The 27,534-nt window shown below is 38.2% G+C and overlaps 3 protein-coding genes across 4 annotated transcripts in view; 1 reads left to right on the top strand and 2 right to left on the bottom strand.

Moving 5' to 3' along the window:
* Positions 1-10,321, top strand: LOC139979178 (sulfotransferase 2A1-like). The gene is made up of 6 exons (XM_071989914.1): positions 1-354; positions 2,721-2,947; positions 3,689-3,818; positions 5,874-5,968; positions 6,692-6,884; positions 10,185-10,321. Exons 1-6 carry the CDS (start codon positions 141-143, stop codon positions 10,295-10,297), a joined length of 972 nt encoding a protein of 323 aa, XP_071846015.1. The 5' UTR covers positions 1-140; the 3' UTR covers positions 10,298-10,321.
* A 138-nt stretch (positions 10,322-10,459) lies between these two features.
* Positions 10,460-15,824, bottom strand: LOC139979200 (NADH dehydrogenase [ubiquinone] 1 alpha subcomplex subunit 7-like). Its single transcript, XM_071989958.1, has 4 exons — positions 15,684-15,824; positions 13,454-13,506; positions 12,149-12,298; positions 10,460-11,746 (listed from the first exon to the last, which is right to left on the bottom strand). Exons 1-4 carry the CDS (start codon positions 15,732-15,734, stop codon positions 11,653-11,655), a joined length of 348 nt encoding a protein of 115 aa, XP_071846059.1. The 5' UTR covers positions 15,735-15,824; the 3' UTR covers positions 10,460-11,652.
* A 4,873-nt stretch (positions 15,825-20,697) lies between these two features.
* LOC139979136 (ribitol-5-phosphate transferase FKTN-like) overlaps positions 20,698-27,534 on the bottom strand; it is a 40,405-nt gene continuing 33,568 nt past the window's right edge. The window contains exons 6-9 of one of the 2 annotated variants that reach the window (XM_071989838.1): positions 26,332-26,594; positions 25,240-25,373; positions 22,780-22,904; positions 20,698-21,543 (exon numbers count right to left, since the gene is read on the bottom strand). In XM_071989838.1, the coding sequence (XP_071845939.1) occupies positions 21,306-21,543; positions 22,780-22,904; positions 25,240-25,373; positions 26,332-26,594 (760 nt within the window). In that variant the 3' untranslated portion in view covers positions 20,698-21,305. Of the gene's footprint in view, positions 21,544-22,779; positions 22,905-25,239; positions 25,374-26,331; positions 26,595-27,534 lie in introns of those variants that run through there. The other variant, XM_071989846.1, reaches the window with a different exon arrangement.

Genomic DNA, 27,534 nt, shown 5'->3' on the forward strand with positions numbered 1-27,534 from the left:
ATCAAAATACGGGCTAGTGCTATTGTGCTCGATCTGTACTCTGTGTCAATGTAATTCGGAAAATGTAATCGACGCGGTTCTGTCTGTGTTAGATTGATTTGCGAGTCAACTGAAATAACGTGTTTGCCTAGTCTACTAAAATGGTGGTCAGATATTCATTAGAGGAACAAAATGAAATGCAGAGGGAAATTTCCAAAATGTTCGGTGTTCCCGAGCCGCTGCAGAATATCAGTGAGATGCACGAGTATGAAGGAGTGAGGTTTAGCGGTTTTGTACCTGCGAAGAGTCTTGAGATCATTAGAGACTGGGAGACGAGAGACGATGACATATTCATCACCACGTATCCTAAAAGTGGTAGGCTATGTTTACACTACAACCAGTGTACTGTATTGTACTACATTTACATATTGTATATATTATTGTATATTTTATATTTATATATATATATATATATATATATATATATATATATATATATATATATATATATATATATAAGGGTTAATCAACGGTCTAGCGTGCGTTACTCAAAGGATTAATGCACGATCGGGGGATAATGCAAGCGATGCACGAGGGCGGAGCGTAGCGGAGCCCGGGTGCATCCAGCGATAGCATTAACACCCGGAGTGCATTAATCATGTGAGTAACGCACGCTAGACCGTTGATTAACCCCGTTCCTTCATACACTACCATTTGTGTGGAGGGAAAATCATAAAACAAAACATTTTTGGTTACATATAACCAAAGATTTATTAAAGTGATGCCCCGTAAGTCGAATTAACGATTAACAACCAGCATAACAATGTACATGTGCAATTATAAAGTAATACTGAACGATAGTGAATAATTATAAAGGAAACGTCTTTGAAAGGCTGTCATTCATAAAAGATGAACCATAATAACATTTTAACTAATGTTTGGCAATATTGCGGCCATAATACTATTTTTGAAAGGTCTCAATAACAAGGAACTACAAACAATTACTAGTTGGCTTCATCATATCAATACCCTACAACTTCTGGTTCCCATAGCAACCATTCTAGGGACAAACATGTACGTATGGTATACAGTCATACGATAACATTCATCCGCCGGTAATTTTACCGTGCGTTACTCACAGGATTAACAACGGTCAGCTGACCTGAATGGACCAATAGGATTTAGGAATATTTACTAAGTATGAATGAATATATTTATATATATATATATATATATATATATATATATATATATATATATATATATATATATATATATATATATATATATATATATATTGATTGATTGTCTGTGTGTTATAGTACACACATTCGTATACTCCAATCAGTGTATTATATATATAGATATATAAAAAAAAACAGCCTTATAACGGTATTAAGTATTTGTCTAGTCGGCGACAGGTATATTAACATATCTCGCTAGTATGGATTCGGGAGATGCAAACTTGCAATAGTGTCCCCTATAATCAAGCGGTGACCAGCAAGTTACCGATGACTACATCCAAAATTCCGACATCGACACCGTTTGGTCCAGTTTCACTGATTTTATCAGAAAATATATGGATAATAATATTATTATATATAACTGTAAAGTTATATATAATAATGGATGACTGAAAACCTGAGAAAGGAATGAAACAAAAAACGTAAGTTTAATGATAAGGCTCGTAGAACTGGAGACTTCGTTAATTAGGATAAATTCAAAGAGATCATACGTAAAATGACAGATCGTAAAAAAAAACTTCTCAGAAAACTATATCCGTGATATTTCCGACACCCTTGCAACTAATAACACCAAACCATTCTGGCGATATATAAAACCCACCTGCCGAGAGGCTTTTGATGTTAGTCCTCTCCAGAGCACCGGTCGCCTTGCCTCAAATGCAAATGAAAGAGTCGCGAGGTCCTTAATACCCAATTCTGCTCAGTTTTTTACTAAAGAAAATCCGCAAGACCTACCAACAATAAACCGAAGACCATTATATGCCCTATATTACTGTCACTAGTCATAGCTAGCATCGAGAAACTTCTGAAGGAACTTAAGATCCATAAAGCAACTGGCCCGATAACATATCCCGACCGTACGGATTTTGAAGGCATGCTCTTCAGATACAATGGCGCCAAGTCTATCTCCACTATAGAACAATCCCGCAGGACTGGCGTACAGCAAATGTGCCACCCATAGTCAAGATATATAGGGGACCGATCAAAACCGTCAAATTACCATAATCCAGTTACGCTTACTAGTAATAGTATGATAGGCTGCAAGCAACTGGAGCCGCATATTATTGTCAGTAACATAGTACGGCTCATTTTGATCCTTATGCCATACTGGATCATGTGAAAAACAACATGGCTTTAGACGTGTAGTAGTATAGATCTTGTGAAACCCAACTGGCGGTTCTGGTAATCAGCTGCTGGACAACATTATCAAATCCGGGAAGAGAAGGACACACGTCAACAACCCTATGGGCGATATGTGTGGACATCGATCAAGATCAAGATATAGTACAACTAATCGAACAACAGTAGCTCAGATACAAAATACATGCACCCACCAATCCCCCAAAAGACAGTGTGTCTATAATAAAATTGTCTTCACTCAAAAGTGTGAGAGGACCGTTAACTGTGAATATTACCAAGTGCAGATTAAATGAAGCGGGCAGTAAGTTTATTTTTTAACAAGATTGTAATATCAGTAATCTTTGTTCCATATATCAGGTACCCACTGGATGTGGGAAATAGCTCTGCTGGTATTAGCAAAGGGACGTGCAGATGATATCGACAGGATGAAGATGTTTGGGACTGGAGTAGAATTTCTCTTTCCGCCTGAAATGACGACACCATCTCATGAGATATTTGCGGAGGTGGAGTCTCCAAGGGTCATGATTACCCATCTACCCTGGCAATTCTTGCCCAAACAACTAACAGAGGGCAAGAAAGGGAGGGTAAGTTCAAATGAATAAATTGCTCATGAAAATGTTCGCAGCTGCGCATATGTATCAAGCCCCTTAAGCAAACAATCTAAATACAAATTTTCCTAACATAAACTTTAGATTTTTATTTTTTTTAAAACACTCTCTTTAAGAATGTCACATGCACATTACAAGTCCCCTTGTTATCCCAAGGTTCTGTTGTCTATTGTCATGTGTTTTAAATTATTAAATATCTATTCATATGATTTATCATACGTATTGTGTATGACAATGCCAAATAGTAATCACCATCACTGCCACAATCACCACCACCATCACCATCATCGTCGTCGTTGTCACGATCATCGTTATCGTAATTAACATCATCATCATCACCATTATCATCCTCACCAGTATCACCATCATCGCCACAAACACCACCATCGCCACCACTACCATCATCGTCGTCGTTGTCACCATCATCGGTATCGTTATTAGGATTATCATCATCATCATTTTCATCATCACCACTACCACCATTATCATCATCATCGTCGTCGTCACCAACATCATCACCATCATCATCAGCATCGTCATCATCACCACCACCATCATCATCATCATCATCATCGTCATCATCACCACCATCATCATCATCATCATCATCATCATCATCATCATCATCATCATCATCATCATCATCATCATCATCATTACCATCATCAACACAGCAATCGTTTCTTGACGAGGATAAATATTACTGTCTTTTTCCAGATCCTCTACGTCATGAGAAATCCTAAGGATACCTTAGCGTCCTTGAGCCGGTTTATTCTTGCACCCATGGGTCCAGTTAAAGACCAGAGGATGTGGAAGTTTTTCTTCAATATGTTCTTGTCCGGCGAGAGTAAGTTTCAGAATAAAAGACCATGCGATGTGGCCCGCTGTATTAATGGTCGGTCGTTCTAGCTCCATCAAGTTCAAATGTGTCACGTGACTTTGTATCCATAGAAACCCCTATGTTGTACTAGTATATACTGTGCCAAGGCAACCTACACTTCGATTTCGTCGTGTTTCTACAACCTTGTCTACCAAATAATTAGCCCTGAAAGGGTCTTCACCTCCGACTATATGGAAGTAATATAATCGTAAACAGTCCATATCATTATTATTTTATTAGTTGTGTTGAATTCTTTCAGCCTGAAAGTAGCGTTGTTCAAGGGCGTAGGAACCGGGGGGCTGGGGGCGCCAGCCCCCCCAGTGAAAAATGTGGAGGGGCGGAAGTATCATTCCGCCCCCCCCCCGGTTCGCAAGTCAGAAAACCCCTTTTTCATTTCCAAATGAGAAAAAAAATCTCATTTGGAGCACCAAATTGCATCTAAGGCCAGGTGAAAATACAAAATTAAGTTTACAAAATGGAGTGGGTGTTGAAGTGTGCTATATTGCACCAAACTGCATCTGAGGCCACCTGGAAATGCAAAAAAGTCCAAAGGGGAGGGGGACACCCCCTCCCCTTAGACCCCTCCCCCAGGCCGGGCATCAGTCTTCAGCCCCCCATTCAAAAGTACCTTCCTACGCCACTGGCGTTGTTATAACCTCTGAAACACTCTTACAGGTTCCGAAGACAACATTGTTAATGGAAGAGCCCCTTTATTTCCACGAATAAATTCTTTTTCATTTTTAACAGTTAACTCGTACCGTTTAACAGTTACTTACTTAGCGGACATATTGTCTAATAAGTACCACTCAAACTAAAAACATATATCATTTTCCAAATATGTATGTATCAATGCAAGAACCCCTCCCCCCCCCCCCTCCCCCTTACAAAAGAAATTAAAGAAAGTACGAATGAAAACCTAATATACAGATATTTAAATTCGGGAACACTATATAAGGATCCTATCTAGGTAACTAACTTGTAGTACTTCGTAGCCAACTTCTTCGTTCAGGTTAGCGTCCGACCGTATATGGGTTCATCATATATTACAATGGTTACACTGGCACTGCTTACAGTGAAAACTAAGACAAAATAATTTCCAATTTCCACTTGTGTGTCAAATTATAAAGTGAATCTGAAATATATGATTCCATCATTAATTGTGTCATACCAAAAAAAAAAACACCCCATATAGAGTTCAATACGATAACTCAGCGAATTTGTAATATAAAGAGTCAGCTGCAAAATTCACAGAACTAAGCTATAACCTGGTTTTGAATTTTTGAGCAACGTGGGCCTACCTACCTTATGTATAATTCATAAGTACTCTAGTCCATCACGTGACTAGCAACTGACAATATTTTCAACATTATAGAGTGCACCACCTCCGCCGCATACTGTAAATTATACTATGTATGTTGTGAAAATAATAAAAGCTTGATCATTTTCAACAAAATTAAGGGAAATGATTTTAGGTCTACAGACGTTATATGAAATTTCTTGAAAATACATGTGCTTTGTAAGTTGCCGCAAGAATTGCAACATTTCGCATTTAAACATCCTTAATTAAAAGCGTCCCTTCTCCTCCCCTTATGCCCCCCCCCCCCTAGGGCCAACGGCACATAACTTCAACAAATCAAACCAAACCTAAACACATTTTTGTGCGTGCATAATGTGGGCTCTATACCCTAAAACTTTTGCTGTGTAAATAACGAGATGTGTCACATTTAAGATCTAAAAGCATGTTGGCATGCAGGTCAAATTTCTTGAACATTAAATGTTCTCTGTATACGTTGCAAAAGATCGCACTATTTCGAATTTCTCATAGTGAAGAGGGAAGGGGAATGGGAAGCCCCTCCAATTACACCCATCCCCAGGGACGCCAGCCCATAAGTTCAAATCTTACCCCTCCCTAATTGTCCATAACTGTCTGTTGTATATTGTCGCCGATTACTTTTCTAAGAAAGTTTAACTTTTTGTTATTTAAAAGGTACTTAAAAGAGTGCAATAATGTTTCCCTTTTAGTGAGTCACGGAAGTTGGTTCGACCACGTACATACCTACTGGACACATAGAGAACAAGAGAATGTTTTCTTCACCTCATACGAAAAGCTAAAGCTGGTGAGTTGACATTGATTTATCAAGATCGAATTTTCGAAATTAATTAAAGGCTGTATAATTCTAAAGGAGAAGCAAGCCCACCCCCCCCCCTCCCCCCCCCATCATCTTACCCATTTATATCAGAGATGCTTACGATGAAAAATCTTCCACTCACTAGCACACATTGAAAGTTATCTAGGTATTTGTTAAACTAATGCGCTGTAGAATTTCATAGGTCTAAGCTATATCTGCCGTTAGTTTCCGAGTTGCGTATTCTGTACCAAATCCCTGCGGTGTTCTTTTGTTGTTGTTTGTTTTAACTCTATCACAAAACGCGATTTGTAAGTTAAATGTTTCCGGTGTTCATATTGGAAATTGTGAAACTTTTTTTAAGACAAAACTATTGTAAACTGTTAATTAATTGTTAGTTCATTTTAGTTAATAAATTGAAATCCATATATCATGTCATGTCCCTTATTCAAGATGTGGTTGATTGAATGATACCTATTTTGACTGGCCAATTTTACCCGTGCTAACGTCTATGATGTTATCGTGGCAGAGGTTCCTCAAAAACTTTTCTATCCTATCACAATGTTCTTGTTGATTACAAACCGGACGGACGGCAGTATCAAAAAGAATATGTTGTGTGAATAAAGTCATCGTTTGAAATCAGTTGTGTTATTTACGTGATCCGTATATGTTTCATATATAAACTTCACACGTTATCTTCGCTGATGAATACAGGATTTTCAGTCCGTCGCTAGACCACTGTCAAAGTTTCTTCTTGGTGAAGAACTAGACGAGGATTCTCTCAGGCGGTTAGAGGAGAATGCAAGTATGAAAGGGATGAAGAAAAGTTATGACGATATAGAGAAACAGAGAGCCGATGGTGTCATGATTACAAAGGCTATGGGGCGGAGTTCTTTTATACAGAAAGGTATGAAATGTGAAATGTATTACATTCTTGTTATTGTTGTTGACAAAATATCGTTATGTATCATATAGCTACGTCGATTTATTAACGTCAATGTCCAGATATTCAGTGTTAAAGGTATATTTTTATTTCTCTTAAATTAATATAGGTCCCCGGTTCCCGGGGAGACATAAGGTCCCCGGTTCGAGTCACTCCCAGATTAATGTATGTCGTCCAGTTGGACGTTAAATATGAATGTAAGAGACTGACTTCGGTCAGCTTGCGGCTTTGATAAGCCAATGAGGCTTCTTCGCGAGTTCCTGCTTGCAGGAGGATCTAATAAACATACATAATACAAACATATAACAGGTGCGTATCCAGGGGGGGGCGCGCGCCCCCCGGGTAAGAAAAAGAGGAGAGAAAAAAAAGAGAAGAAAAAAGGAAAAAAGAGGGGAAAAAAGAGGAGGAGGAGAGGAAGGAAGGGAAAAGAAAAAGAAAAAAAGAGAGAAAAAGGAGAAAAGGAGGGAGTAAAAGAAAAACGCGAAGACACCGGGAAGAGAAAGAGGAACAGTGACATCATTACATTGAAGGGTAGCCAGTGACGGATCAATGATTTCGTAAAAGTGTGACTCACCCTACCCCTTACACCGACAACTCCATTTTTTGACGTTTCCATTTTCCTCTCTCACTAATGATCTATATATACATACTATATATGGTCTATCAAAACGCGTGTGTAGAATTGTGCTATGAAACCAACTGTGGCTGGTCTCGAACTCGACCGTGTCGTCGGGGAGCATGACGCATTTTGGAATGGGGGCGACCGCCCGCCCCCCCCCCCATTCAGCATTTTGTTTTAAATGATATCGCTAAGTAATTTCAAAATAGAAAGGGCTTAGAGGCAACTTACAAGGCCTGGGAAGTATCATTTCCAGCGATCTGGGAGACATTTTCGGCCAAAATTTGCTTGTACGCTTCGCGCTAACAAATGGTCCTGGGTAGTGCCATTTCCAGCGATCTGGGAGTCATTTTCGGCCAAAATTTTCTTGTACGCTTCGCGCCAACCTATCGTGGCGCTACGCTTAGATAATTTGCCTACAGGCTTCGCCCCTCCCTTGGCAAATTCCTCGCTACGCGCCTGTTCGAATTTGTAACGCAAACAGCAGATATCACATCATATCAGTGAGCATGAAAATGGCGTTCCAGGATGAAAAGCCTCAAAACTGTCCGACTTGCCTGAAAAAATAACCAAAAATTTTCGCGCGCAGAGCGCGCATTCAACGTCTTCATGTCAATATCATATAAGCAAGCGTCGGTTATTACATCGCATGCCATCGTGTACCGTACGGTCCGTTCAAATTGCGCAGTACACCGCGGGATGCTAATGTAAACAACGACATGTCTCATGTAGATGTATAAAAAGCATGGAGGTCCAATTATGTCAAAACTCTTTTTTAAATTAGTAATGGCGAATTAGGGGCTGCACCCCCGCCGCGCAGTGGCGGAGCGTCCATACGGTCAGGGGGCGGATGCCCCCCCCCCCCCCCTGACGGACTCAAATGGACTGCTGGCGGCTTTTTCAGCTCTTTACCACTTTTTACTTATTCTAGATTGACTTTTTTATTGCGCTCTCATCTACTTATTGACATTTGTCACATTTTCTTGGTGTAATTTGGCGATGACACCTTATTCTTCGTTTATCTGCATATTAGCCAGGCCCGGAAAGGGTCATTTTCGGCGATCTAGGGAGTATCTTTACTCAAAAATTTTATGTACGCTACGCGCCAACCAGTGGTGGCGCTCCGCTTAGATAGTGTCGAAAGCGCCCCAACAGACCATTCTCGCCACTCCTGACCAATACCCCTTGCTCCGCCACTGCCGCCGCGCCTCCCACGCCTATGTGTGAAGTGTTCGGTTTCGGAAATATCTGCTATTTTTTCATTTCCTTCAACCAAGTTTTATAATAGCCGTTATAACAGATTTTAATATTTCTACATCAATAAATTAACTGTGTCGGAATTTTCGAAAATTTCTGACCAACATTCTGCATCACACTTCCCTCTACTCGTGCAATTTTGACCGGTCTGTTAGAGGTTGAAGGAAGTTTTTCTATATTGGTTGTCCATAGATGAAATTTTGTACAACATTATAGGTATGTTTTCAAGTGAGTTTATTCACGAGAAATGTGAATTTTCAAATTCTCAACAAATATGGGGCTTAAAACCTTGAAAAGTGGGGCTGACGGGTATTGTGGGCCGCGAAGTAGAATCACCTACAAAAGCAAAGACCCACAACAGATGCGATCAGGTCGAACATGATGTGTGCCGGGTTGACAATCTCCAAAAAGGTTATGGATGGAAAAAAAACTATTAGGAAATACTTGGTTCTCAGGCAAAAAGTGTACATCTGGTTGGTCATTTCAAGCCCGAGAAGTGCCGTTTCCGGTGATCTGGAGGGTTTCAAAACAAGAAATTTTCTTGTACGCTGCGCGCCAACCGATGGTGGCGCTCCGCTTAGATAGTAATTGGCGCCCCCCGGGTTTGAAAATCCTGGATACGCGCCTGTATAAGGATGTTACTTGTGTGTGAAATCAGTTCGCATGCAGGGGACAACTATATGTGAATGTTTCCCATTTCAACTTTATATTAAGAAATGCAGATACACTACGTAACCAAGATGGAATAGCAACTGCAATATACGTCTTCTTCAACCATGAGTTTTGATATGGTTGACGACGGTCCATGCGAATCATCAGTGAACGTTGCCTACTGTGACGTCATGCTTTCGTCACTTATATCGGGTCACTGCTTTGTGAACTCAAACGATATGGCAACCGATGGGATCCCGTAGGTTACTAGACAGGGGAAGGGGTGGAGGGGGTATTGATTGACTACTTTCAAATCCTTTTTCAACTATCACTTGTGCGCATGATCATAGCGCATGATCAACCATATGCATAGCGGAATTGAATTTAGTCGTATCAGTCCGCACCTGTAAAGTTTTGTATATACTGATGCGCATATATACGGTGCAAAAGTGTTAAGTGCACACGTTAACGTATGAAAGAATACAAATGATATATATATATATGTATCGAAATGCGTATAAAATGGATGTGTGTAAAACTTCAATACCTATAATAGGCCTATGAATGAGTGTGTATAGGAATTCATATGCTTGCATAGGCTATGGATATGCGTATGAATGGTCGGTATGCATGGGTGTAACCCTTGCATGCAATCATCAACATGGGTGACAACACTGAGTTCAAATGTAAAATCTCAAACTTGTTGTATTTGTTTTCGTTCTGTCTTTTAATTCAAGGTGTCATTGGATCCTGGAAGAATGTCTTCTCGGTTGCAGAGAACGAGTTGTTTGATGAGGTTTGCCAGGAAAATATGGCGGACTGGGAGTTTAAGCCTGTTTACGAGGGATAATGATGTTGATGGTAGTTGTTTCCGATCGTGTATATACAACTTGACAACATTTCGAGCAACCAGTCTCACGTGCGCAGTTTACTAGGAAGGCTACTTATTGGTATAATAAGATGTTGTCTTGTTTTATTGACAGACGAAATAAATGTAGCACGTCATCGAAAAACAGGTGGTGGGCAGATATCTCTATTAGTGTTGATCGTTTGATCATTTTGACATATAAACATGATAAGTATGATGTATCACAACTTTGTAAAGCATATATAGTGTTTGAATGCTAACATTTGTGAAACAATGGATGAACACAACACATATGACCGCACTGAGGAGCCAACGGCATCAAACGGTCTAGCTTTAACTAAGGCAAAATTCCAGACATTTAACAAGCTACGATATTCCTGAGCAGTAGGCCTATATATGTTTATACTCCAAACTACGTTAGAGACATAAATGAGACAATAAACACAAATGGAGGAGATATGGAGTGGAAGAGAGTGTGTACCTGTCATCAACCACCTTCAACACGAACTTCTTCAGACAGTTTCTGCTGAAACTCCTTTCAACTTTCAAATTCAATTCAAACTCCAGGAGATTCTGATACCAACGTGCACACCATCTCTTAGAAGAGAGTATTTATTCTAGCGACTTGATCGTATCAGGAGGGAAATGGTATAACAGTTAGGCTGTGCTTCTTTCAATTATTCTTTAATTGTAGTAGAGTGAAGTCTTGCTCACACTTGTTCAACCCTAATGACAATGTGGTCAGACCCAAGGTCAGATCAGGGGACCAGAGAAGTAATGGATAAAGAGTAAACTATATACTCATATGGCAGACTTCAAAAGGGCACCACCCCCCCCCCCCCCAGTGACATCATTATTTCCATGGCCTGACCTGCTTCCTAAAGCCACTGGTCACACTGTCTGGATCCCTATAAATTAATTCTTACATTGCAATATTTTTTTACTTCAATCTATGAACAAGACTCACAAGAGTAAAGTAACAAACTTGAAAGTTTAAGGAAAAAAAGAAGCAGTTCACACTTAAAAACAAACACAAACACAGCAACATTGATACCTATTTATAGCAGCACTTTTTATTAAATCTTATATTATTCACAACAATAGAAAAAAATCTTTCTCTATTCACCACAGTCATTCAGATATTTTTTGCACACAAAACTCATACAGTAGTGCTTTCAGTTTTGCACAGACAAATTTCATGACTTCTAGGTAGGCTCTTTTAGTTTTTCCCTATAGAGAAAATGAGGGAAGCTGTTTTGAAGGAGATACCGTTTCATGAGCCATTGGGTTTATTAGGATAATGATGTTCCTTCGAACAGCATCCAGTTGGGTTTTTCTCACAAGTAAGGTTCATCTGTGGATAATTTCCACTGCCTCATACTGCCGGGGGTTACTGGTTTTCTTCCTTCACTTGCAACGGCATCCGATTCACTGGAGGAATGAAATAATAGATAAAACGATGTCATTATTCTATAAATAAGTGGTGATCCTTCAATAAATAGGAATGGGAAAAATTCTTCATTTCAGGTAATTTCAGGTACATGTATACTAAAAACAATCTACATAGTTGATATACAAAGCAACAGAAAATGAAAAAATGCCTCAAATAGAAAGGAACATCTTTTTGGGATGGAGAAAGTTAAATGGACTGGAAAAGTCAGCTACAAGTGACATAGTTTGTCTTACAGGACAGAGATGCTTTCTGATGAAAATGTCTCTCCTTAAAAAGTGAAAACCACATCCAGATAGCATGCTATCAGTTAGAAATTCAAAAAGTCCTTTTGCAGCCATTAACTTCTTCAAGCTTTCTTTAACTTTGTACAATATTCATACCTTCCTTCTTTGGAGGGTTCCTTTAACAATTTTGTCGGTGAGTAGACTACAGTAGGTGGTCCGACTTCTCTTCGGCCATCCCGAGCAAAGTAATAATTTGCTGCCAGCTTGTGAGACACTCCATCTGGTAAGTTTGGTTCTGGTATTGTCCTAGAAATTGCACAACAAATAGCGACTTGAGAAATGTTAACTACAACTTGAACCGATAGACAACTTGATCCGTCGGTGATAAACAGACAAGAATTTAGTTTACACCTTAGACCTCTGTATGCAATCTCAATTTCCTTATCTTTTGAAACTCAGATCAAGAGCTCTGGTTTGATTTCTGGTGTTCCACGTGGCATGTATTCACAAAATACTTAAATGAGAACATTACTTTCCAGTCCCTCCCCCCCCCCTCCCCCAACCTCCAAAGAGATCTACAACGACAGTGTATTTTACACATCATTAGAGGCAATGACTCAAATACTTGACCTTCATTATTTCATTTTAAGAGGTCTTACAGCAAAAAGTTTTTCTAAATGACATGAACAAAAACAAAGATTATTGAGGCACTACGACAGGTTCCGTTGCCATCTGTATGTGCCTGAGGTGTGTTTACGTGATACTCAATTATACGGTAAAGAAATACCAAGTACTGTCCCTATGGGCGTAACAAAATATAATTAACTAAAATTTGCAGTCATGTTGAACAGCTTGCAGTTTAATATGACTGTGTGAAATCACCTTTGTGGAATTTATGTTTCTCTTACAGTTATTGGTAAATATGTGGGATTATATTATTTTTTTATAGTAACTTTATACTGAACCGTTTCCCCCTGGTCACATGACCCTGCCTCCCACCCCCCACCCCCCCCCACAAGCTCAATCTGGCCTTGCACATGATGTCAGTTCTGAGGGGTTTAAAGGCCTTTCAGGGACAATTTATCCAAAATAACATTCCAATATCTTATGCAAAATGGTCAAATTCAAACATGCATATATATATAGCAGTTTTTGTGCACAGGGACCATAGTATTTTATGAGAGAACAATATCAGAGCCCTCAAAATTGCTACACAAAACTAAAGTTGATCATTAAATCATTCCCTGCATTTAGATAAGGGATCAAAGTCAATGACATTTTAGCTGTACAGTAGCTGTTCTGTCAAACAGTAAAATCCAAACCTTGAAAGAAAGAAGAATTCTTCAGCTGATCAACCTGCCATATACTGTATCTTCACACAACTTGGGTATATATTCCCACAATTTAGCAACACTTGGGAACTGGTTTATATGTTAGAAAATTTAACAGTCGTCTACAAACCTTGAAGAAATGTCTGGCACAGTTCTGTTATTAAGTTTTGCTTGAAGATTTCTCTGTGAAATATGAAAATGATAAAATTAATAAAATCAGATTTTAAAATAACACGTCTTTTAATTTTATAGTTGTTATGTAATTTAGTTCAATGATGGTTGATGAATAAGAATATATATGCTTGCAGCAGTTTTCTTCACATTATCTTAGTTTGATCAATTACTATGACGTTGAAATGACAAGAAAACTTGGGAAAACCCTCAGGGCCTATTTTCAGATTAAGGATATTGTTTTATCAAAGTTGAACTTGTATCACAGAAAATGGCAGCACAAGAAAATAGCAGACAGTTTCGATTAAATAAAAAAGAAATGAAAGATGAAATTCACCAAATATGTTAACTTTAAAGCCAACCACAAAAATACCTGTGTCCAGATGGCAATGTGGCTCTCACAACTACCAACTCCAATGGTTTTACAGTGAGACACACAGTTTATGCAGCGTCTAAGAGAAGGATCTCCAAATTTCATGTGCGAAAGTCTTAAGCCATTACAACAACCAAATCATGTTAACATTGGGTTGTGGATCATTTTCATGTGATGAAATAAATGATGGGAGACTTGTGAATTCTCTTTTATGCAGTGCAGAGTGCACTTCTACCTGCAGGCAGTGGCCGAATGTCAAAAGCAATTGGTGGGGCTTATTCGCAGGGCAGCCCTGCGAATAGCCGGACACAAGTTTCTTATTCACTGGGCAGCCCTGCGAACAGCCGGATACAGACACCTTATTTGCAGGGCTGCCCTGCCAACAGCCGGACACATACACCCTATTTGCAGGGCTGCCCTGCGAATAGCCAGACACAAGAATCTTATTTGCAGGGCTGGCCTGCGAATAGCCAGACACATACACCTTATTCACAGGGCAGCCTTAGACTGGGTTAACGGGCTCAGTCACTTTTGGGGCTATTCAAATTTGCTTTTGGGCACCAGCTATCTTTTGGAGAGTCTTAATTGAGAGCCCCTATATTTTGAGGAATTAATTGGCCTTTGGGATTCCTATCTTAATGCTGTTAGGATTGGTTTTGGGAGCCTAGGGCCTTAAGATTGAACCAGTCTAGCATTAGTACTGCCAACATAAAAAATGTCATCCCTCATTTTCACCTTTGTTTTTGCAGAGTGACTGCTCATTTGCATGTAAAGGTGTGGGAGGGGGGGGGGGGGAGTGTCACACCCTTGACCATATTGGCTTTCAGGCAATGTTGGCTTTTGGGGAATCCCAAGATAAGCTCCCTTAAAATAAGCTTTTAAAATTGAACTGCTGGGGTTCCAAAAATTAGCTTATGAAGTGACTAAGACTATTTGGGCCCAAAAGGTTGGCTTTTTCAAGGCCCCTAAACTGACTGGTATCAATAGCAAAACCTAATAATAAACCTATTTTCAAAATCGTCACAGCCCTGCGAATAAGGTGTCTGTGTACGTTATTCGCCGGGCTGCCCTGCGAATGTTCACTTCGAAAGCAATGAGTATTGACTTCAAGCCAAACAGTCAATGGTTTCACAATTTGATAATCTCCACTTTGTAAATTACAGGCAACAATCATCTGTTGTTGCATTTCATATTTTATTAGGATGTTTTCTTTCCATGAGAAGGGAAAGTGGTGGCAGGTCTGAGACGATCTTTGCTTTGACAAAGTGGCTATTGTTACGACTAGTCGTAAGAATAATTCCCGACTACGCATGCGCAGTTGCTATTTTCATGACCAGGAGTACTATTTTTACGACGAGGAGAAACATTAATCTCCGGTTAGGGTTAGGGTAAGGGTTAGGATTGAGGTTTAGGGTTATGTTTAGGGTTAGGGTTACCCCTACTACATGCGCAGTTGCTTTATTTACTTGACTGCGCTTGAATTTGCCTTTGTCGTAAGAATAGTTTAAAAATAATTGTTACGACTCGTCGTAAGAATAGCCACGGCCTTGCTTTGATCCTTTGACAATAAATCATAATTTTGCAATAGTCTAGTTTACAGTTCGGCATACAAACTAAGTTAACAACATACTGCACTGTACACCTATGATCTAGCCTAGGATTAGGCCTACAACTTGGCGAAGCCTAGGCCTATGGTAAGTGCTAATACAATAGGCAACACATTGAGCTGACAAAATGAGTGTAGCCTGTAAATGTACGTAAGACATACCTCTGAAGAAAGTAGACATGTAATCAAGTAAGCAACGATTAAACTTACCCCAACGAGGAAGTTCCGAAGATTTTGTATGAATTTCGTCGCGGTCGCCATCGTCTATTCTGAAAGCTACACTTTGCAGGGTGACCAGAATTTTGACAAAATATGCTAACGATTTTCGTGTTGTAGAACTTGCCAAGGAAAATGTCTAAAAGTAATGAACGCCAAATGGAACATGATGGCAATTTGGACTGCCAACAATGAGCCATAAAAAAATTTAAAAATACGCAGCATATGTGGAATACCTTCACGTCGTGTTTCTTCTCTTTGTGTCTAAATCGTAGAATTTAACTATTATCAAGAATAGTTCATTCTTTTATGTGTGGTTGATGTATCTGCTTTCTTTTATAAAGATCATGTGAATAAGAGCCAGATATGCAGGGTTCATTTAAGATTAGCCTATCCCAAGGCCGGATTAAGATTATGGTATGTTTGTTGGGTCAGTAAAGGTGGACAAAATTTTGCTCACGACCCGACCAAGACCCAACAGTCGGTCCTCGTCCTGACCAAATCAGGCATATCAAACATGTTTGATATTCGTTGTGGCATGGAAGAGTCGTGAAATAAGGTGACGACTACAGAAAGTCAAAATGGCTGCCCCCATATGGAACTGATGAGCAAGAGATTAAACTGTTGGGTTACGTCGAGTCGGGCTAGTGTGCAGCTAACCAACAAGTGCGACGCCGACGTGACTAAGTGGCCAGGACTATCTCCAACTCATTCCCAACAAGTAGTCCAGAAGAGTCGCTTGGGTCGGTGCAAATTGCGCCAGCCTTTAGGCATATTGATGAACACGATTGGTCTATTTTGTCTAATACACAAACCAGATATTAGGTCAATTCATCAGACTCACAAGGAAAACATGAGCATTTTATGGGCTCAAATAACAGAGTTAAGTAAGTAAGTTTTCAATCCAATACAAATTTGTCAAGGACAAGTTGTGTTGAATGTAATGCAAGCATGCTCTGTTGTTAAAGAGCAGTGAAAACAAACATGTTTTGATTGAGTTATTAGTATTTTTATGAAAAAATGAATTAAACAATAACATTTAGAACCCGACATCGCATTGCAGAGATTGAGCATACCTTCTAAAATAGTTGCAGAAACATTTATCAATTTATCAATTTACAATTTATCAATTTATCAATTTATCAATTTACAATTTATCAATATGGAGCTACAATTTATCAATATGGATATTCTGCCTTAATTCACCCTTTAATCTGTTGAACTTCATAATAAAAATTGGCTGTCATAACTGAAATTAAGTGCACAAGGGGTCAAATATTCAACAATAAAAGTCAAATTGAAAAACAGATTGAAAAAAATATATTAAAAAAAAAAACAAATAAATTTAAACAAATAAAAAAAATTAAAACAAAAATCAATTTTTGTATGAACAAAGACAGACAAAAACAAATTGAAACAAAACAGTAAACAAGACAAATAAAAAGAAACAAGAAAGATGTAGACAATAGACCATTATCAGTCTGTAACATAATTTATTATTCCTTTTGATAACAGAAAAGACATTGCATGCAATAAATCGTGCATTAAATTAAATTTTCAATTTGGCAAGATGAATACACCAATTATACTCCAAACTGTGCAGACCATGTGTGAAATAATAATGCACTGCCTCACGATCTTGGTTAAAAACTGCTCACCTAACTCCCCCCCCCCCCCCCATCCTGTCCGTACCTTTCCCTCTATCCTTCAGCATTGGAAAGATTGAGAACCACAGTATGACTTTAGACAGATTTTCCACAAATGGATTTTGAATTCCCAAGCCCCAAAAGATGAAAATTGTTGGAAAAAAACAACAACCTCAAATTTACCTTTATACAACTCTTTCAATCAGTTAATTTATCAGATATACAATGATTATAGTATCATACAGTTTATGGTATCATAAAATATTTGAGCTGACAAAGTGGTTAGTTACAGAATACTCTCTAGATTAGACTGTGGCTTACATTCATTATTACAATCTCTTCAGATACCAGCTAGAACATAACCATCAGAAGAACCAGTAGCTTGAAAACTTTTACAGCTTTTTTAGTAACTCAAAATAATGAGTAATGTTACAAAGTGTTATCATACCATCATATCTGTTCTTTCGGTGGAGCGTAATTGCACATATCACGTTCGGGGCAGGAGCCAGCACATGATTCTTTTGATAATCGCGATTGCACTCAAACGTTGTATACGTAAGGAAATTCCATGAGAAAAGTGACGAGCGAGAATGTTGTAATAAACAAATCCTGTCTCGTAAAAGCATCTGAAAGACCAATCGAGCTATGTTAATCCTTCAGAATAGTAGAGAAACGGCTTTTGATTATAACAAAATACAATTTTAAATTTAAGTTCTTTGCATTTAATAGGGTTGTAAATTTGTGTCACTCATAACAAAAAGATTTCATGTTGGTAAAGTGGTAAATTGTTAAAATAAAAAGATAAAAAATAAAAAAAGACAAGATGGTGATTAATATAGACATAAACCAATTGTTCAAAATTTAGGATGAAAACATCAGGGCTCTCTGATATGTATTTAATGGAGATTCCAGATTAATTCCTCTTTCTGATAGATATTTTTGAGCTTGAAAAATTGTAATGCAAACAAAAAACGAGTCAAACTGTTGCACCTGCTGTGGATTTATGGGCTCAGTTCCTGGACCCCAGCATAAGCCCTTGAATTCTGCCCCTCCCCCACCTCCCAATTAGTAATGGTCACCTAAACCTTACAGTTGTAATTATGTAAGAACTTGTCTCAGAAATGTGAATGTGATATTGATCTACATTAGTTTGTAGCACAAAAGACCATAAACAGATGCTTGGAATCCATGAGAATCCAGACCGTATCTTATCAAACGAGACATCGCTAACCAGTCCAGACCACCTGGAGTTCTCAATGGGCAGCCCCAGTGCCAACCTGAAGTTGCAAAGAGGATTGCAATCCCAACGCCTGAACAAAATCTGCCCAGAATTTCCATGGATGGGAACGACGGTCCTTACGGATTAGCAACCGACCGGCCTACCTGGCATATTTGTCGATCGATATATCAATCGATCAATCAGAAACATTTACATAGCGATCTAGGTACAGTGAGATTTTGTTTCTTTCTGGCACCTTACTTTGCTCCAACCTTAGTAACAACTACAGATTTTATGACAATTTTTATTTGAATTATGCAAGAACAAAGAAAAAGCAATTTTCTATTTCCTTCTCTGGTGTTAAAATTTGGAATTCATTGGATAACACTATAAAATCTGCTGTTACATTAAGTTTGTTTAAAAAAAGACTTAAAAACAATTTCCTGACAGCCTATGATGATGATTGTTCAAATTAAGTTATACACCGTCTCTTTCTCTCTATGCCACAACATCTGTGTTTTTTTTAGTGCTTTCTGTTAACTTTGCATTTAATATTGCCATCACAAATTTGCCTTCACTGTAATACATAAAACAGATATATAACTAGGGAAAGTATTTATAAGCATTTTGCTTCTTTTTTCTCCATTTCCATTTAATCTTGATTTATCTACATATATGTCCATTCAACGAATGTTGTCTCTATTTGTATTGTGCTTTCTGTGAGCTTAAAAATGTTACGTTCAACATTCTTGTATTTAATTGATGATGGAAATAAATGATGTCAATGTCAATGTGTTTCTCTTTGGCCTGTGTAGCAAAAAGGATTTGAGGACCCTTGGTCTAGACTTCACAGCAGCCTGCATCATCTAGTCCCATGGAAGTTTCACACTAACAATGCCCACATGATATCTATATTATTATCGAGTGTGCTTAAAGTATTCAGTTTTATTTAAAGGTGTAGCAGTCATTTATTTTGGTAACAAATGCCATTTTTCCACAAGTAGAAGTAACTTTATAGAGTTTTGCACAGGAAAATTGCAAAACTATCCTTCATCTGCGGATTATAGCAAAATACAGTCAACAAACGTGACCTTATAACACTTGTTTTTATCTAGCAATTTGGTGTCACTTTAATAACATTGAAACAGACCACCAGTCTAGAATTAAGTATTGAATACAGCAAAAAAACTGGGATGTGGCCGAGGAGAGGCCGAGGAGGAAGATAGGGAGCTGACAGGGTAGACTTACCCTCATCCCAGCGCAGCTTTCTCATACTGAGAAAAACTAATCACAAGGAATGATTACACTTAAAATGCAAAATAACAGAGAGTGAAAAAAGGAGTGGTGCGCAATATCATTAAAGGTACTCCCTCTGTGGGAGGATGTAGCTAGGGAATAGACGACCCCTCATAGCCCCCACCCCCATTTTAACCCCCCTCCACCATTACCTTCTTTCTCTGGTCTGGATCAAATCTCCTAATATTTGAAAGTGAATCATATCAGTGTTGACCTGTATAAATCTCTGTGTACAATATTACAATAATATGACAAAATAAAGTATTTACTGTACTTTATATATTTTGCTTCCCCATGCCATCACCTACCAATAACCGTTCAAACATTTCACAATCCTACAAAAGGCCCCATTTCAAAGAGGGGCATTTAAAAAAAACAAGAACACAATTTAAAAGGACTCATTCCTCTCGGTATTCACCTGGTGACTTAATTAAACGACTTCAATCGAGTGAAAGAGAATCAAGACAGAGATGTGATATTTCGAAATTGTTTCCAGAGAAGAAACACAAAGATTGATCCCAGTTGGCAACAATTTAATCAAACCATTAACCATAATAATCCTAGCTGGATTTTTCAAATGTCAAAACTAATTATGGCAAGACCGAACCTCTTTTGCTACAATGACTACAAAATCATTTCAAATTCTTAAAGATTAGTGCAAGTTGTCATTTACAATGGCCAACAAACATTGGGGAAGAGTGGAGGGAATTATAAAAATATTGACTGTGTCAAGCTCTTTAAATTTTGGTTAAAGTTGTCATTTACACCGGACAACAAACATGGGGTGTGGTAAAGGGTGGGTAGGGAGGGAGGGGGGGAGGGAGGGAATTAAAGGGAAAATAAACTGTGGGGAGAAAAGTAAAATGGAAGTACCAAGATGGCTGTAAATGTTTGCAGCATGAGTAGGTTTAATCCTGCATCATTTAAATTATCACTTTTTAGTAACAATTTTGTTGTCGTTTTTTGGGGGGTTTTTTCAACTGCTTTTTAATGGCTTTTTGACATGCAGTAAATGCCTATCTACATTAAGATCCATTTATAAAAAAATATTTGTCACCAATTTAGGCAAGTTTGGCAACCAAAACAATTTATCTCTCACTCATTATGAAGTGCTCTTGAGAATTAAACATTCGTATAATTTCCTCCTTGGCTGTCAGTGTTTAGGATGGAAACCAACCATGTTTTCAACCATTGTTTGGTGTAAAAAAAAATCATTGGCACGGTGTAATAAACAAAGTTCATGATTACCACTTTTTTTCGCTACAAATGGGCAGTTTAATCGCTCTTGTGAATGGACTTTTCCAAATACTTCATCGGTTCTCTTCTCTTTTTGCTTCATTTCAGCAAATCAACGATATTTTCAATCGTTTCTAATACTCGGTGTGATAATCGTTCCTTCTCTTCATACTCCATTTTCCCCGCAAATCTTTACATCTAGTGGATTCGGTAAAAATCTTAACTTTCTTCTACCTCGATAATTTCAAAGACTTGCATGACTTCCGGCCATTCTTCTTTCGGCCACTGACCGTTGGGTATGACATTGGGGGGGCTACTCTTCCAGTTCCAGCTGGTCACCTTGGTGTTCCAAGACTTTCCGTAGTTGGCTTCCACGTACGACAGAGTTTGGCAAGGCACTCTTACTTTGATTCTGACAAACTCAGTCCAGCAGAGATCGAACCATGGAAAAATGTATCTGAAAAAAAAATCCGTAGAAAGTATTTCAGATAGCTATATGCAGGGATTTGCCCAGGATTTCCTGAGTGCCGCGTATACTGATCGCCGTCCTGGGAGAGAGGTCTAAGGAAGAGGGGGTGACCCACTCCTCTTTGAGAAATTTTTCGATTTTTGAAAGTGCTCAGATGCCAAATGCTGGCACTTGTATAGCTTTTTAAGCACATACACAAGTACTAGTTTTGCTAACAATTTGCATTTTTAAATTTTTTTTTAGTGAAATATATTACGTACCTGGTAAAAGATTTTACAAGGGACCGATTGAGAGCTGTAAGTCATGTTTCTCTCATGCGTAACTGATGCATTATTAGTCTGTATGATTTTGGCATAGGCTAGGCCCAATTTATGTTGAATATATTGTTAGGATTGTCGGGATTTTAGATGAAAATAGTGCTGGGCGCGATTCACAATTTTTAAGACAGTGCTGGGCGGGGCCGCCCAGTGCCGCCCAGTGTGGGCACATCCCTGTATATGAAAAGGATTGAGCATAACATACCCCACCCATAAAAGTATTAAATTGTTTAACAACTAGTCCAAAGACAAAGGGATTCCATTATTCCAAACACAACAACTAAACTCAACTCAATCCAACTTGAATGAAGCCCCGAAGCGTTTGTGATATCAAGGCCAAACGATTTGGCCGTGGGAGGGGAAAGAGGGAGGCTAAACATATTTTGAAATAATACAGCTCTATTAGAAAATGAATGACTTTTAAGCAGAATTTTGCACTCAACTTGAAAGGTTCTTCCAATGTAATATTTAGCAGCTCTCTCTAAACTGTTCATCTGTCCTTTCTAATAATCCGGAAATTTCCATGTATTTGCGTCATATTATTTTTGTTGGACTCATATTGGATTATCATTATTGAGGTAAATTTTTCGCTCACTTTGCTATTTTTGAGAATAAAGAGATAAGAACAATGTCTTAGACCAATTTCAACATTTCTGTGTAATATATGCAAATGCATTCGATTTTGGGTGTCAACCAAATTAGCCATACAGTTGACGATAATCGCTTGGTTTTATAAAACTGCTGACCGAAAACATAAAACTTCTTTGCTTTAGAAGCTATTCAGTTAAACATGGAGCCATATCTATCCTCCATTAACAGCCTCCCTTCCCTCAAACAAAGCAGCCCCCTCCCTCCTCCCAATTTCCCCTGCAGTTATGATGCGTCTCCACCTTGTCAACCCTCTTACTTGTATTTCTCTCCGGTGCTTGTGTCCGATCCGCCATTCCATAGAGTATTACCTTCTTCATAGAAAAAGAATATATCCAATTTGAGTTGATCTTTCACAAACGAAAGTTCGTAGCTATCACTCCTCTGAGGAACACAAAAGGCAGAGAGAAAATTGTATCAATTTTTATAGTTTCATAAAATTTATGACTACACTTTATAAAGACTAACATTATTTTTAGGTTCATAGGAAGTTTATCTTGAAAAAGAAATCATGCAGATATATATGCTTAAGTCTCACTAATAAACATATCAATAGTTCACACTGGCCTTTTTTTTTAATTCTGACTTCCTTGTCAATAACAAATTCCTCTGTTTATGTCTCATCCAGTTAGAATATTTTCTGAAATTGCAATTTTACCAATTTTCTTTCTTTTATAGTTCAAATATACAGTTAGTTCATCTTCCATCTACTGATTGCATAATCAGGTACAATTAATTAATAAACTTTCAACTGAAACCCAGGTCTTGTCACATTAGAGCATAAATGATTGCATGGTAACACTGTGATGCAGTTTCTGAAACTCTTGAAACACAAAATATTAAAAGTTGATCGTAGTTTTCATAGTTTCAAAAGGTGATACTCTGAATCTGTATTCATTTCACCAAAAGTCTTGCTTCTCTGAAACAGAATTATTTTTGTTCCGAAGGGGTGTACCTGTACAGGTTTTTAATGGCAGCAACACGACATGTAACCCCGCCTAACTTTGCAGATAAGACGTCTCGTAAGAGCTGTTATTGTTAACATGTAAAATTAGGCTCATTACCAGACAATTGTATCATTCTGGAAAAGTAGAAATTCATACTTTGTGTCCCTCATATTCATATTCTGGTATAATTGCCCGAGTACTTATTGCCCGAGTACTTATTGCCCGAGTACATATTGCCCGAGTTCTTATTGCCCGAGTACTTATTGCCCGAGTACTTATTGCCCGAGTACTTATTGCCCGAGTACGTATTGCCCGAGTACTTATTGCCCGAGTATTTATTGCCCGAGTACTTATTGCCCGAGTACTTATTGCCTGAGTAGTCTTAATCATACATTCGTACTCATACTCCTACTCGGTGCATTTTGGAAATATTGTAGCGATACTTAGAGCAAGAGGACCAACTTGTACTCACATTTTAATAAAGCCTTGTACTCATACAGTATTTGTCCTCATAACAAGGGAATTCTACTCTACTATATTAACTGACACTGTTGTACACATACTCACGTCACACTTGTTGGACATACTAACACTTTTGTACATTCTCACATCACACTGCTGTCCACATACTCACTCTGTTGCACACATATTACACTGTTGTTCACATACTCACACTGATGTACACATACTCACATCACACGGCTGTACACATACTCACACTTTTGTACACATACTCACACTGTTGTGTACATACTCACATCACACAGCTGTACACATACTCACTCTGTTGTACACATACTCACACTGTTGTTCACATACTCACACCACTGTACACATACTCACATCACACTGTTGTACACATACTCACACTACTTGTACATACTCACATGACACTGCTTTGCACATGTACTCTCACTGTCTGCCTTCAATGCACTTTATTACAATGAGTTACAACAGAAAGAACGAATTGTGACAGAACCTACTAGGCTCGTATAATTTCTAGTACTTATTGAGATGTACCACGACCAACTGCTTTAAATTGGCTCGACATTATTAGACGTGCTACTGTATATCCTGACTCATAAATGTAAACCATCCTCCACTTTAGTGTTTAGCCAAATTTACTAAAAGCGTTTTGACAATTATTGGCTAAATCAGCTTCATGAAATCGGAGACACAATCAAGGGGGGCGAAAAAAGGGCTCTAGCACCGTAAAGCGAAGGCCTGCAAGTCCTCACAAGTTGTCACGATTGCTACGAGGTCATGTTCAACTCTCCAAAAAACAACAAAATTTATGTACATGAAATGAGCACCTTGAAATCACAATCTTTAATATGAAGTATCACGTAACTGTGTGAACTGCAGCATATGTCTCGGAACAATTTTTTCTTGGTGAAAAACACGTTGTGAGAGAAGCCTGTTCGTCTTACCAAAAAAAAAAACAATTCATTCCAGTTAGGTAAGTAGAAGATGCAAATAAACTGCTTTGTATCTGTTTTAGAGTTAAATGACAGCAAATGATGTAATGATGACAAAACTGAATTAACATATATATACCACTAATTATCTTCTTTTTTTGTTTTTTTTATTATTTAATATTGCATTTTATTAGTACTAGTTACTGACAACCACAGTGTAGTTTTCAAAAGAGCCAATCCAAAATATCGGATGAAAAACAAAGAAAAGAAACGTTTGACAACTAAAGAGAGAGGAGGAAAAAATTGAAAAATTAAGGATAGAAAATGAATGGGAAAAGTAGTAAAATTTCTTACCTTACCAAACTGATGTACCAGCATCAGTCCAGCCATCTCCATTGCCGGTATCAGACGGACGCTATAGTCTTCTATTTTCATCCCAAAATCTACATCTAAACTATGGCCAATGATACGACATTCTCTGAACCAGCCTGAGGAAGAAGTCAAATAAAACAAATCCTTAAATGACCGCAAAATTGCACTAAAGTGATCTAGAAACCAGCTGTTGTCATGGAAATGATTATAGGGAGCAGTTAATCATTCCAGAACCCTTCGGGGTGTGGGGGTGGGGTGGGGGAGTAAAAGTTTATTCAGGTTAATTGACATACATGTGTAGATTTAAAATGGATACACTGGAGATGCAGGCTGGTGAAATTGGTATGAATGAATATATTTGATAAAAAGTCAATACATTTAGAATAACTGTTTGGAACAACCTACAGTAAATAGGTGCAAAAACAGTCTATGATGTTAAATATGTACAAGAAATCCGATATAACAACATTATCCCACTGACTTCTCTGCTGACAACAAAATTTGTAAGCGTTAACTACGGTAGATCATAGATGTGAACTACGATTCACTTCCGCCCATTCTGCCGATAAATTCAAAGTATTAAAGTGATACAGTCAAACAAATATGTTTTACACACTCAGAAACAATGCTACAATTTCAATGGCATATATGCTGAAGACAAACTCAGCCCTTCTTTATGAAAATAAAAATAAAAATAAAATAATATAAAACTGTTAGCAAACTGCTCATCCACTAAAGTGCCTGTGTAAGAGAATGTGTAAAAGTTAGAGGGCCTGAAGTTTCCATCCTAGCAGGATCTTCTTCAGAGGGGGCTTCAATCTTCTCTATGAAAGAGACATAACTGATAACAGACCACATATCTACTGCAAAGCCTGTGCAGGTAAATTAGAAGGCCTGACGTTTCAAACTGCCGTGCTCTGAAGAAGCTCCCGCTACGCTACACTCATTAAATAGGACGACATTTAATGTGAAGAACTCTACACTTATCATCTCAATGTGAATACAAGAGAAATAAGTAAGAACAAAAAAAAGGACACATTTACTTGCATTTTTTTCTCCTCCTTTCATACTTACTGAGACAAGTGCCACTGCTAAGCCAAAACGGAATCCCTAACTCGTCTAAGACTGCCGCCCCTGCTATCAGGATGTCTTTCGCATTAGATCGAAATCTCTCGCCGACCACGTCGCCGTCGTCATAGTGACGCGTGACAAATTTCGCAGCTCTCTCGTAATTGCACTCCAGGAATGTAGAATGTTGGATCTGATTTAGAAACTTCTTGGGATACTTAGGGACCATAAAGTAGACGTTATCCACCTTGACCTCGGCAAATTCCATTCTGCATATAAACATGAGATGTAAAAGACAAATTGTGAATATATCGCCAGGGTATCCTGTTACTTTATGAATTCTACTTATACAATATACGTCGGTGGAATTTGTTGTCATGAATTGTAGTGATAACGATGGGGACTGTCCCTTTGCTTCACGTCCGCATACATACTTAGACGTACAGTACTTGACATTTTTCTTCTCTTTTTTTTTTCCACTTATAGAGTTAACTGTGTCCTTGAGAAAATTCATCTTCCAGTCATTTCCTTTCCCCCTACCCCCCCCCCCTCCCCCACCCAATTTTTTGAATATTTATGCATATCAAATTCCACCTAAAGAATATGGTTCTTCAATATTAGTGAAATCAGCCAATGCCTATAAACCTAATTTGTACATGATCGGTCAGGACTAAACATTGCAATTATTGCCGTGAGGCAAATAAGGCTTCTTTCTTGCATAGTAAAAGCTGACTTCTGTGAAAATTAGGTTAAAAATGTATAAAAACAAAAGCCAGCTGCACAGCAGACAGCCAGTATTATTTATCTACAGGAGAGACTGCTCCTCATAAACATTGAAAAATCTCCATTGAATTAATAGTTCTATTTTGTCCTTTGAGAAGCTGGTCATCTGCTTTGTCCTTCTTCCTTGTTTAATTATTTTTTTTTAAATCCGTAATTTTTTATTCTTTGTTATCTGTGGGAAGTTGTTTTTCCAGCCTTTTCTGTTACGTTTGTTAAATTTTATGATTCTATCCAACTCTCTCTTTTTTTTGTCTACCTTTTCTTTTATTTTCTATTTCATTATTTTTTGTTTTTAAGTTAAAATCAGATGGTTTGTATATTGACTTTTCCCTTTTTCCTCACTCGACCCACTTTAAGGATGTTCCTTCCCTCTCCGTGAAATCTGCCGATACTTAACCTAATTTCTGCATAAAGTCAGTCAGATCT

This window comes from Apostichopus japonicus, chromosome 2, assembly GCF_037975245.1.
Source record: "Apostichopus japonicus isolate 1M-3 chromosome 2, ASM3797524v1, whole genome shotgun sequence".
NCBI lineage: Eukaryota > Metazoa > Echinodermata > Holothuroidea > Aspidochirotida > Stichopodidae > Apostichopus > Apostichopus japonicus.